The 13,785-nt window shown below is 39.1% G+C and overlaps 1 protein-coding gene across 4 annotated transcripts in view; it reads left to right on the forward strand.

The window, feature by feature from the left end:
* The window catches only part of CARMIL1 (capping protein regulator and myosin 1 linker 1), a 339,650-nt gene that overhangs the window by 191,159 nt on the left and 134,706 nt on the right, over nucleotides 1-13,785 (forward strand). For 2 of the 4 annotated variants that reach the window (XM_056521326.1, XM_056521328.1), the window contains 5 exons: nucleotides 4,175-4,244; nucleotides 5,754-5,765; nucleotides 6,644-6,725; nucleotides 9,190-9,289; nucleotides 9,378-9,432. In XM_056521326.1, coding sequence (XP_056377301.1) covers nucleotides 4,175-4,244; nucleotides 5,754-5,765; nucleotides 6,644-6,725; nucleotides 9,190-9,289; nucleotides 9,378-9,432 — 319 coding nt within the window. The remainder of the gene's footprint in view (nucleotides 1-4,174; nucleotides 4,245-5,753; nucleotides 5,766-6,643; nucleotides 6,726-9,189; nucleotides 9,290-9,377; nucleotides 9,433-13,785) is intronic. The other 2 variants (XM_056521327.1, XM_056521329.1) reach the window with 1 other exon arrangement.

A 13,785-nucleotide genomic window follows, 5' to 3' on the forward strand; every position in this document is an offset into this window, starting at 1 on the left:
GCTAAAATATAACTTATGTAATGTAAAATGTTTAAAACAAAAACCTGCCATCCTATCTACACAATCACTTTCTCTGTGATTGTATGTAAACAATATGGCCACAGTTTACATCTAGAGTTGAGCGATCTTTCTTGAAAGTTTGCCTCGGCGGGCATGGTGATCTTTTCAAAATAGTTTGGTTCGCAGCGAACAGGTTCTCCGCAACCCGGCAATGAAATAGGCATCAGAACACGTGTGTAACCCTGCCTAAGAGCTCTAAAGCCATGCATAACACTGCTAGGGTCACATAGGAATATATTCAAGTAGTTTTACGGTGACAGGCGGTAACCCATGATAACGAACAGCTTGTTTAACCCCTTAAGGACTTAGCCCATTTTGGCCTTGAGGACTCAATAAAAAAAAAAAACTATTTTATTTTTACGTTTTAGTTTTTTCCTCCTAGCCTTCAAAAAAATCATAACTCTTTTATATTTTCATCCACAGACTAGTATGAGGGCTTGTTTTTTGCGCGACAGGTTGTCCGTTGTAATGCCAGCACTCACGTTACCATAAAATGTATGGCGCAACCAAAAACATACTATTTGTGTGGGGAAATTAAAAAGAAAATTAAAATTTTGCAAATTTTGGAAGGTTTCATTTTCACGCTGTACAATTTACAGTAAAAATTACATGTGTTCTTTATTCTTTGGGTCAATACTATTAAAATGATATCCATAATTACATACTTTTCTATTACTGTTGCGCTTAAAAAAAAAATCGCAAACTTTTTAACCAAATTAGTACTTTTAAAATCCCTCTATTTTGAAGGCCTATAACTTTTTCATTTTTCCGTATTAGCGGCGGTATGGGGGCTCATTTTTTGCATTGTGATCTTTTTTTATTGATACCATATTTGCATATATAAAACTTTTAATACATTTTTTTTTATAAAATGCTATAAAAAAAGCTGCAATTTCGGATATTTTTTCCTACGTTCACGCCATTCACCATACAGTATCATTAACATTATATTTTAATAGTTTTGATATTTATGCACACGGCGATACCAAATATGTCTATAATTTTTTTTATTTTTTTTTACACTTTTTGGGGGTGAAATGGGGAAAATGAGACAATTTGAATTTTTATTGGGGGAGGAGATTTTCCACATTTCTTTTACTTTACTTTTTTTACTTTTAATTTTACACTTTAATAGTCCTCATAGGGGACTATTTATAGCAATGATTTGATTGCTAATACTGTTCAGTGCTATGCATAGGGCATACTACTGATCAGTGTTATCGGTCATCTTCTGCTCTGGTCTGCTCGATCTCAGACCAGAGCAGAAGACCTATGGAAAGCAGCGGAGGCAGGTGAAGGGACCTCCGTCTGCCGCTCTGGATGATCGGATCTCCGCAGCAGCGCTGCAGGCGATCCGATCATCCATTTTAGTGACAGCAGCGCTGCAGATGCCATGATCACAGCATCTGAGGGGTTAATGGCAGACATCCGCGTGATCGCAGGTGTCGGCCATTACCGGCGGGTCCCTGGCTGCTATCGGCAGCCGGGACCTGGCGCGCATGACCCGAGCATCGCTCCGATTCTCGCGGTCATGTGTAGGACATAAATGCACGTCCCGGTGCGTTAAGTAGCACAGCTCTAGGACGTACATTTACATCCTGCATTGTTAAGGGGTTAAAAACACACTGTGCTAAAGGATTTTGTATGCTTTTTAACACTAAAATAAAGGTGCATAAAATATCCCTTATGTTGGCATATGCGTGTTAAAATGCACACAGAGGTATTGAAAGATGCAATAGCTTTTTTCTAAGTGATTCAAAAATTCTCCCATATGAAGTTGCAACAGGATTGGTGTCCCAAAATAGTAAAGAAGATATATATATATATATATATATATATATATCTACCTGCCATCTGTACTGGGCCTGAGCAAATGGTTGTTTCCCACAGAGCTGCTATTACCACCAACATGCTTACTGGCAGAGGACATGGCAGGGGGTGCACTTTATTCTAACCCTTCCTCTGCCAACCATTTCTTTTTAAGAGACTTTTCTTTTTTTTTTTTTTTATTAAAAAAGATTTGAAGATTATTATGTTTTGTGGTGATTTAGCACTAACCAAGTAGTAAAGTGGTAGAGAAACTATCAGTCTACTTTTACTGTCAACACTTTCAATGCGTATCTATGTTAAACCCAGGTAGAAATGCTATATGTTTCATTAAACCCGGAAAATACACATAACTTGGCCTTAGATGCCTGATAACTGCAAGGTATGCTGGGCTACCCTAATGTCCTCTCAGCATTCCCAGTATACTTTCTCCTTTCATTCAGGGACCAAAACGCCATGTGTTCTTCATCCCTTCTGCTATTAATACTGACGTTATTGGGCTCATTCAAGCTGAGCCTGACAAAGTTTGAAAGCTCGCCATAAAGTGGTCATCCCAAAGTTCTGAGCAAGGCCGGGTTTTCTGGGTTCAGCTTGCTCATCTCAATTACATCCATCCAAGCATTGTCAAGTCATGTGATATAATCTGCCTTCCAGGCCCCCTAGTGTGCACTGATATGATCTGGATAGATTTGGTCATCTATAGCAATGGTCCCCAGCCCAGTCTTCAAGACCCACCAACATTGAGTTTTTTCTACTCTGTTGGAATAGAACAGAGAAAATATTTAAATCCTGGACTATTGGTGAGCTTTGAGGACTGGGTTGAAGACCCATAATCTAAAGCCATGGGAAGAGTGATAACTGTGAAGACTCAAGTAATCTGCTTCAGTTGTAGTTTTTACTGGGGTAGTATAGACTATGCAAAACCAGTACAGTAATGACTAAATTTTAACTTACTCTTGTAGTTTGACTATATGATATATTATTAAGTGTGAGCAGTACCAGCACTTTGTTATCGTAAATAAGTGAGTTAGATGTCATTCCAGGGGTTTAAGCAGCTAGACCCCCCCAGTGATGTGAAGAACATTTAGGTCATACCAAATGGTTTAATGTAAAGATGATTTACAGCAGGACCACCTCTAAGTGACATTTGTAGAACACATCTATCTCACTATGTAGAACAGTGCAGGACACATGTTCTTTAAAGTGTACCTATCATCAACTAAACTGTCCCTAATCCCCCCCCCTCCCCAAATCTTTCCCTGACACACATTAACTCTATCCCTGTCTTTATTTTGAGATAAAAATGCTCATAAAGCAATGCTCTTAAAGCTATGGCTGCTAAGTTTTTCTGCTGTGTGCGAAGCAGGAAGGGGGAGTAGTCCGGCAGGCGCGACATCATGTGAATCCGGCCATATCAGTAGTGCGCTCTGCTCTGCTGCACACTGTGGGGTCCCTGAGCTTTTCTTGAGTGGTCTTTATCACGGACACTCCGGCGGGGGTACGAATTCCATCTCGGCAGCAAGTAAGCCCAGCTGCGCACACAGCACTCGCTCCCGCTTGTCTAATAGACAGGCAGGGAGCAGCGCTGTATTTGTCACGTTTCCCGGCTGCAGTCTGAGTTTTCAAACTCATGCCAGGCCAGGCATGAGTCTAAAATCTGTAAAAGACTAGAGACTGGACCATCTTGGGAGACCCCTAGTGGTAGCTTTTACAAACAGAAAATTCACTAGGAAATATAATTTTTTTAAAAATTATATGCATTTAGAAAAGTGTTCGAAATGCCGTAATGTTAATGTTAAGATGTCTGATTGCGGTGGACCCCAGCGATCTCAGCTGCGGCACCCCAGACATCTGGTGCGCGAACTGGCAATGCTGGGCGGAGCTTGGATCCCAACTGCTGCTATTTGATGTGTCATAAGTTCCCTCCTGAAAAATGCCTTTAATTCTGTGTTTAATAGGTAATTTGTTGCTGAAAGTCACTAACAATATGATTTTGCAATTTATAATTATGACATCTACTTTTGTATAAAGTCTTGATAGATATTGCATGTGGTGATATGACATAATCATTTCACAGTTTCCATACCAGCTTTAGTCAAGTGTAAAGTAACACCATATGCCCGCTGTCTGCACTGCATTATGTTGCCTTTCAGAGTGCAGTACATTAGTCACCATGCTGAATTTTTCCATCTAACCATTATTTGAAATGAGGGAAATGCATAATATATACAGGGTATATTTTCAGCTCAATAACTGGTTTCTTATATGCTGTTTTTTTTTATTTCAGAGCTCTGTTACTTGGCTTGGCATGTAACCTTAACCTAAAGGAGGTGTCCCTAGATCTCAGTAACTGTGAGGTAAGACAGCTTGGTGTCAGTACATTCATTGTTATTTTGTTATTTTACAATGTGAAAATCGATTTACGTATATGTGTGTTTGTTTTCTGTCTTGTAGGCTATAAATGTATACTTTTTTATATGTGTATTATTTTAGTTTGGTTTTGTTACCAAGACAATGGCTAGCTAATAATGATTGTCCTGCTGTTTGAAGACCTGCAGTGGTCTTATCATTAAAGGGGTTTTACCACAAAGATAAATAGGTGTAAAGTGAGGGATTGTGTGAGATTAAAATTTCAGTCTTTAAAAAAAATGTTTGACTTGTCATGCAGACATGTGACATGTTTTGTTTGGACTGTGTCTCAGTGCTGAACCCAATCCCTAGATATAGCTGAGTAAAGCATGCTGCAAGGTGCTTTACCTGGCTATATGTAGGGGTCTGATCTTTAAAAAAGTGCTAGGTATGCAAAACAACTATGTAATAAAAAATGGCATCATAAATATAGTCCTGGCTGCCTGGTACTTACCGCACCATGATGTATATTTACAATCTATTGCGCTTACTGCATAGACCGCGGATCCCGTCTGCATCTTAAGCAATGCTCGCTATCCATGAGGTCTGATGAGTGAAGACGGCGGCTGGAGCTCTGCTCACCTGCTCCAGGGATCTTTTTGTATGGTCTTCCTTCAGAAGTTTTTTGTACCATTATGGCTGAGCTGCCAGCATCTAAAACAACAAACCGGACTCACCTGCTGACGGCCCCTCCAGTCCTCCACTGCTGTCTTCTTCCTGGTTGCCTGTGGGCAACACATCACACTGCTGATCAGCAAATCACCAGTCGTACTGTAGATGTCATGGTACAAAAACTTCTAAACAGGACTTCTCCTTTAGAGAAGTTAATTATTTGAGCGCAATATCCTTTATTTTATAAACATTGCCATATTACATGAATGAACGTACCTGAAACCGTTTTGTACTTGGGAAAAATATTTTGTTGACCTAGATAAAATTTGTCCACACCGGGAGAGATCAGATCACTTTATCTTCCCTATAGCACCTACTACTGTGTCCAATTTGGCCTTACTCTGTGCTGTTATAGAATCTTGACGGTAGGAATTTAAGCTGATATATAAGAAATAATGCCCTTTGGGGCTCTTTACTGTGGGTTGGCAAGAGCCTGGGGAAAAAACTACTATCTAGCAGATTGTTGCTTGTTAAAATAACCTACCTGTGTCTAAAATAAGATAGTCAGCCCCATTGGTAACAGGGAATGATGTGAATGAAAACAATCTCTGCACAGTACTGCTGAATATACCAATACATAAGAAATAATATACTTTTGTATCTAAAGGGTGTCTTATGATTTTGCATTTAACTACTGTTTTCAGCTCTTTTGAAAGTAAAAAGTTTAAATAATGATTTGATTCTGATCAGCAAAATCTCATTATGACTGTTACATTTATATTCGTATGCATGCAATATCTTTTGTGTACTTATCTCTATCCGCTTTCCCTGTCATGCTTCCTAAGCTTGGTCACTGTGTAAGTACCATCTGTGTTATATCTAGGTCTTCTCCTTATATTGTATAGCTCTGTGTGTATTGAGCGAACCCTCTTGATGATAATTTCTTATGGTTAACACTAAATAAGTTTTTTGTTGTATTCTGTCCTCCTGACATTAATTTACTTGCACAGAACCTTCTGTAGCCTCAATGTTCTGAGCCAACGCTGCATAACTGATTGGGGCCTAGTTTTCCGAGTCCACTGCTTGAATACAAATGTATTTCTTTGTGAAGTTCGTAGTCATATATTATACTTATCAGAGCATGAATATTGTCAAATGTACCTTCTTTTTTATAGAACATCTCACGTTTGTTTTGCCAAGCATATTACTGTTATCTGGTTAGGGAATAGATTGTGGTTTATGTGAATTAATGGCAATTAATATGCATCTGGTCTTCTGCAAGTATTCATTATATTTGATGTAGAACAATACTGTTTTATCTGACTTTCCAATACCAATAATGTATGAGATACTTGTTATCTGCCCTTTGTGTTGAGAGTGTTTCAAAACAATGAAATGTTCTTATTAAGCTGTGTTCAAAGGTCTTTCTTTTCCTGTGTCATGGTTTTTGCACAACAAGCTGTCACGAATATGATGGATCTGTTATGATGCATTTTGTACTGGATGTACATTATGGTGCATTTTGTATTGGATCTTGATCATTCTGTTGACTTATTGGGGTCTGTCCTATATTGAGTGGTTACTGAATAGAATAGTTCAGCATGTTATACTATTCTAGACATCAAAGAGAAGAGTTAGAGAAATAGTGGACATATAAATATAGCCTTATTTGTTCATTGATTCTATCCCTGTAATTTACCGTCTAAGCAGCTCTTTTATTTATTTTTTGGCTTAGTTAAGATCAGGTGGAGCTCAAGTTCTGGAAGGCTGCATAGCGGAAATTCGTAATATCACCAGCTTAGATATATCAGATAATGGTAAGTGATATTCTGCACATTACATTCAAGCTGGCAGAAACCCCTGGACTGGATCTCATAACTTGCTGTAATGTGACCTTATATGCCACTCTTGAGTAGCTCTGAATAGTCATGGGAGGTGTCTTGGGAACACTTTTCTACTGAAAGTACAGCGCACACTTTTGTAGAATCATATGTGGTGAGGGTGTGATGAGGGCAGATGGAATTACCCTAGGGGCAGATGGCATTAACCCCTTGTGTTCGTGACGCCATGGCGTGGTTTATCCTCTACACCACCTGAAGGAATACCGCTGGATCCTGGGCTAGGCACGGGGGCAAATAATGACTCCAACGCCAAGTTACGGAACAATGGCAGCCTTACTGAGTCAGACAGGTGTAACAGTCTGTACAGCTTGGCTAGGCCTACTGAGGTGACCAGTGACTTCAGAGACCTTAGGGCTTGCTGGGACTTATAGTGGACTTCGACAATTTGGATGCAGGCCATGCTGACTTGAGACAGGACTTGACTTTGACTTGACCTGTGGGGCAAGGGACTTGAGAATTCGTGGCTGCTTATATGACTTTAGGCCTCCTCTGGACTCCAGACACACTCTAGCAGGACTTGACCTTACTGCAACTCAGCATTCAAGAGAGAGAGAGCAGAGGCTCCACCCAGGGTTTTTATGGGGGAGACTCTGGAGGGGTCACATGGTCACTAATACCGCACTGGGTTACAATCACATGACAACAGGTTAATCACATGTCAACTATTCTTAAAGGCATAACACTTTTAAATTACAATACACAGCATAAAGATAACAGTACAAGGGGAACAGGTGCAAGGGGGGGGCCTAGGTTATACTGTAGGGGGTTACCTGACAGGGCAGCAAGGGAACAGGGGTGCATATCCTGTACTGGGCCACAACACATAAATCTCTTGCTTATGGTGAGAAATGTAAGCTATATGGTAATACAGCTGCAGGGATTGGATTCAACTTCAAGGCAGCTGGATAGAAACCAGTTTCAATCTGAAAATAGAATGTGTCACAGATATTAAAGAATTAAAATCAGATGCACCATTGCATTGCATTTGTATCTTTTTCTTTTTTGCAAATAAATAAAACTTGTCACTGAGGTATTCATAATGTTTTACACATTTAAACTTAAATTACTGAATTCCTTAAAATGTAAATACATATTTTTATTTATTTGTTTATATTTCTTTATTTGTAAATAAACCATGCCACTCCTGTTCCACTGCTGTGTCTAACATTATAGCTCCGTTCCATTCAGGTAAATAGGACATTGCTTCAATATCAACCAAAGCTGATGGTGAAGAATGGTGTTGTTTCTGGAAACAAGAAAAAGAGCTAACTTTAAAAAAAAAAAATCTTAAACAACCCTTATACAAGTCTGTCCAGGCAGGAGCAGTCAAGCGCTGATAACACTGATAAATGGCATGTTAATACACGCCAGTGATCAGTGTAAAGATTAGTGTGTGTGTTCAGTGTTATAGCCCCCTATGTGGGCTATTATACTGCAAAAAAAAGTGTTAATAAATGTGATTTAACCCCATCCCTAATAAAAGTTGGAATCACCCCCCTTTTCCATTAAAAAAAAAACTGTATAAAAATAAACATATGTGGTATCGCCATGTGCGTAAATGTCCGAACTATAAAAATATATTGTTAATTAAACCGCACGGTTAATAACGAACATGTAAAAAAAATTCCAAAGTCCAAAATGGCATATTTTTGGTCACTTTTTATACCATTAAAAAATGGGGAAAAAAAATCAAAAAGTCCGATCAAAACAAAAATGCTACCGATAAAAACTTCAGATGAAACCGCCCCCTACGCGGAAAAAAAAAAAGTTATAGGGGTCATAAGATGACAATTTTAAACGTATACATTTTCCTACATGTAGTCATGATTTTTTCCAGAAGTACGACAAAATCAAACCTATATAAGTAGGGTATCATTTTAATCGTATGGACCTACAGAATAAAGATAAGGAGTCATTTTTACCGAAAAATGTACTGTGTAGAACCGGAGCCCCGAAAAGTTACAAAATGCAATTTTTTCTTCAATTTTGTCGCGCAATGAATTTTTTCCCATTTCGCCGTAGATTTTTGGGTAAAATGACTGTCACTGCAAAGTAGAATTGGTAGCGCAAAAAATAAGCCATAATATGGATTTTTAGGTGGCAAATTTAAAGGGTTATGGTTTTTAAAAGGTAAGGAGGAAAAAAACAAAACTGCAAAAACTGAAAAACGCTGAGTCTTTAAGGGGTTAATCACACTTGCGAAAAGTGAGTTTTCCATCAAAAGCTGTGTTCTCACAAGCAAAAGCCATTCTCACTTAGAATCAGCTTGTTGAAGCGAATGATGTAAAAGAACGATTTTCATCTCAATTGAGGACATGTCACTTGTGTTCTGTGTCCTTTACTTCTTGATTATTTTGATGCAATACTCTGTTCTTCATAGGTTTGGAGTCTGACCTCTCTACTCTTGTAGTCTGGCTCAGTAAGAACAGATCAATAAGACACCTGGCATTGGGAAAGAATTTTAACAACATGAAATCCAAGTATGTTTTTTCCATTTTCTTCCCTCTGTTCTTTCCCAGATAATAATTTTGCGACAGAAATGCAGTGTGTCTTTATTTGTCTCTTTAGAAATCTAACCCCTGTTCTGGATAACCTGGTTCATATGATACAAGATGAAGAATCGGTAAGTAATGCCTTTAGCTGATCCTTAAAGGGGTATTCCAGGAAAAAACTTTTTTTTTATTTATTTTTTTATATCAACTGGCTCCAGAAAGTTAAACAGATTTGTAAATTACTTCTCTTAAAAAATATTAATCCTTTAAATAATTATCAGCTGCTGAAGTTGAGTTGTTGTTTTCTGTCTGGCAACAGTGCTCTCTGCTGACATCTCTGCTTGTCTCGGGAACTGCACAGAGTAGAAGAGGTTTGCTACGGGGATTTGTTTCTAAACTGGGCGGTTCCCGAGACACGTGTCATCAGAGAGCACTTAAACAGAAAAGAACAACTCAACTTCATCAGCTCATAAGTACTGAATTGATAAAAAAAATTTAATAGAAGTAATTTACAAATCTGTTTAACTTTCTGGAGCCAGTTGATATATAAAAAAAAAAATTCCTGGATAACCCCTTTAAAGGGGTACTCCGCTCCTAGACATCTTATCTCCCTGCTGCAACAAGCATTCGTTTAGAGCTTCGGGTGCAGCACCGGAGGCTCATGACATCACAGACATGCCCCCTCGTGCTGTAACGGCCCCGCCACCCTCAATGCAAGTCTATGGGAGGGGGCGTGGCATTGAGGGTGCATGGCCATTACGGCACCAGCCTCCGGCCCGCATCGCCAGTCATCCGGCATGGAGTGAAGTTCGCTCTGTGCATTGGATGACTGGGGTGCCGCAGCAGAGATCAGAGATCCTTTGGATAGGGGATAAGATGTCTAGGGGCTGCGTACCCCTTTAAGGCCCATAGACCTCAGTTGTACCATTGACTCAACAGCTATTGAATTGCACTGTTTATGACTATGAACCATTAAAAGTTATATGTCATCAAAAAATAATATATGGTTTGAATAAGGTTTTAATGTAACCATATGTTTTAAAGGACATCTGCAGCAAAAGACAACTTATCCCATATCCACAGGATAGGGCATAAGTGTCTGATCGCGGGAGGGGTCCGACTGCTGGCACCCCCCGCATTGGCGCTCTATGTGATTGGCTAATGCGCGTAGTGTCGACCTCTCTGAGGTCGATGGTACGCCCCCTCCCCATACAGTTCTATGGGAGAGGCGGGGAGGTACAAAAGCTGCCTCCCCGCCTCTCCCATAGAGATACATGGAGGAGGCGTGTCGGCCGCAACGTCACGCTGCAGCCGGCACGCCTCCTGCATGGGAGAGCCTCGGCCCCGTGCAAAAGATCACGGGGGGGTCCCAGCGGTTTGACCCCCCCCCAATCAAACACTTATCCCCTATCCTGTGGATTGGGGCCAAGTTGTCTTTTGCTGCAGATGTCCTTTAAGAATTTTTGGTGATTTTTAAAAAAATTATTCTAAAATCTTAGTGTCTATTCTGGCCACTAGACCTAAAACTAAGCTGAGACGTCATGTTCTGCACAAATAATTTCCCAGCTTCATTACAGACAAAAGTACAGTGAAATATAACACCAGTTTATGGATAACAGAGGTACACACAATAGTTGTTGCTCACAGGTCAACCCTATTGTTGTCCATTGCACTTAGTGTAAAGCAGATTTATAAATGGGCAGCCTCCATAATAATGTACAAAATACATTTTTAAAAAATGTACATAAAAAAAAAATAGAAACATAATTTTTATTTACTACTTAAATTACTACTGCCAGATCCTTTATCTTGAATGTCTAACCAGAACCCGGGTAAATCTCTTTCTGCACATAACAATGCCTGGCAAGCTAAAAAAAAAATAAAAAAATCAGCAGAAAAATAAGAAAAAAACTGCTCACCCTTCATTAAAGTTTGGATTTTATTGTTTCTACTGGGATGTCCGGCTCCCAGTAGAAACCATAAAATCCCAACTTTAATGAAAAATACTAAAAATGCAGGTGGAAAAAAATAGTAAAAAAAAACAACAAAGGGCAAAAGCGTTTCGTTTGTGCTTTTACCCTTTGTTGGTTTTGAACAATTTTTTTCTACCTGTATTTTTAGCATTTTTCATTAAAGTTGGGATTTTATTGTTTCTACTGGGAGCCGGACATCCGCCTTTTCCTTTAAAAAATAAATGTCCATTATTTTGGAGACCCCCATGTCAGTAATTTTTTTTTATACATCTTATCTAACCTATTTCTGGGTGAAACATCACTATTCCCATTTTCTTCTCTCTTTCTATATAAATGCTGAGTGATTAAACATGAATTCTCTTAGAGCCCTTGCACCTGTCCATTTGTCTTCCTCCTTTGGCATAGAATTCCTTTGAAGCCCGATTGATAAAGAGAACTCCCAGTAATCCTATTGTCAGCAGACAGTGTGTGAAGCATGAAAGTGCATTATAAACAGGTTATTGAAAAATGCTGTTAAAACCATTGAACGCATGTAGTGCGTTACGTCTCTGATATACTTCATGTACTATTCTGTTTCCTACCCATATGGGTGTAGGGATGTTTAGAGGTAGGATAGTGTTTCATGGATATTATATATATGCATAGATCCCTATGGACCTAATCTAATGAAGCTAAATATTGTATTACCGAAATGCTTCACTTGTTAAAAATCTAATGACCCTACTCCACTCCTCTTATTATTGTTTTACACTCTCATATTGCATTGGTTTTGTGTCCTCATTGTGGTATATTGAATACTGCATACTGATCGGCCTCTATCATCTAGTATCTGAATAACAGCAGCAGAATAGTCTGGAATTCACGTCACGTACCACTTTTGAGGGCAGCAGAAAAGAGGTGGTTTAAAGCACAAGTATAGCTCTTTCTATTAGGAAAGGGACAAGATCTGAATGGTCACATTTATTGGTGGAGGTGGGCCCTCTCCCTTCCCCCATATAGTCATGTGTCTGACATCACAGGCTCTCTGCAATGCAGTTTAATAAGAGGTTCAAACATTTCCTCCTCTGAAATAGATGATGTCATATTTATTCCTGCAACAATAGAGTCACTGTTCTTATTTCTACCAGAGATTTGTTTTTCTTGGATTCAAATTCTGTACCTTTAAGCAGGTTTCTGAAGTAAATGAAATATGCAAGATTAACCTGCTGGAGAGATTAACTATGCCGGAGCACTTCTGTTAAAAACCTGCTTTTCCCCACGGAGAAGGCTGCACGTTTTTATAGCTTTTCCTGATTTTTTCAAAGCGCTGTCTTTCATTAAGTAATATCCTTTTTATTCCCAGGCCTAATGGGTTACTTCATCATTACTTTTCATCACCATGAACACAGGAGAACGCCTCTGGCTCTCTTTCTATTTGAGCCTGGTTTTCTTTCATTTTTTGGGGGTCGCAAGTGACTTTACAGCATTTAATGCTTGGCTGTATTTTGTGTTTTCTTTCCTTTCTGACCTCTCGTTGTTTGAAGTGTTATAAATTATATAGCACCACATTCTATAAATATTCTCTCAGCAGGTTATTCCTTAGTGTGTCTTGTTTAATCTCAGATGTTCACACTTCAAAACCTTTTCACAAGAAATATCCAAGTGAATGTGTTTAGCTTACTAAAGGGCAGAGCCTGCCATCCAAATGTGTTCTTTTTTTGTTTTTTTTAAAGCTCACTATTATGTTTTGCTCCTTATACCTTATGATTAAATTACAAATTTAATATTGGTTATCGACACCTTCCTGCCAAGAGTTCTTGTTCTGAAAATGCTTGGTTACAGGTCCTGTCGTCAACAAAAACTTTTTATATAATGTAGATGATACCATAATATGTGTATATGTAATATACATTGGTTAAAAAATTTGTATATTTTTGTCCCTACAGCTATTGTTTGTGTCTCTTTGAGGAGTCCAAATATAGGAAGTGTGGGCGGACAAGCAGGGGTCTGTGCACTTAGGACAAGCGGGGCTCTGCACACTGAGGCTCTATGACACCACGCCCCTGGCTCACACAGCAGGATGATTGACAGGCCAGGAGCCTGCACAGAGCCCTGATTCTCCTACCCTCACTTCCTGTTTTTGGACTCCTCATAGATACACACACAGGCAATAGTTGCAGGGACAGCATTTTTTCACCCAAAAATCTACAGTATAGCAATCCAACTTGTATTTTATTAATTCAAACCTCTGCTTATTCTGGACTTAGGAGTCCAGTGGGTGGTCCTCATACAGCCTTTTCTGTATAAGCATGCCTTCATAATAGCAGTCTTTCACTGAGTAGGACTGCCCACTGGACTCCTAAAATACAGGTTTTGCTGAATCTTTTCACTAAAAGATATATATTATAGAGAGAGAGAGAGAGAGTCTGCTTAGCTCCTGCTGCTTTATATTGACTGGAGATCTTAAAGGGGTACTCCCGTGGAAAACTTTTTTTTTTTTTTTAATCAACTGGTGCCAGAAATTTAAACAGA

Source organism: Hyla sarda, chromosome 5, assembly GCF_029499605.1.
Source record: "Hyla sarda isolate aHylSar1 chromosome 5, aHylSar1.hap1, whole genome shotgun sequence".
NCBI classification, from domain to species: Eukaryota; Metazoa; Chordata; class Amphibia; order Anura; family Hylidae; genus Hyla; species Hyla sarda.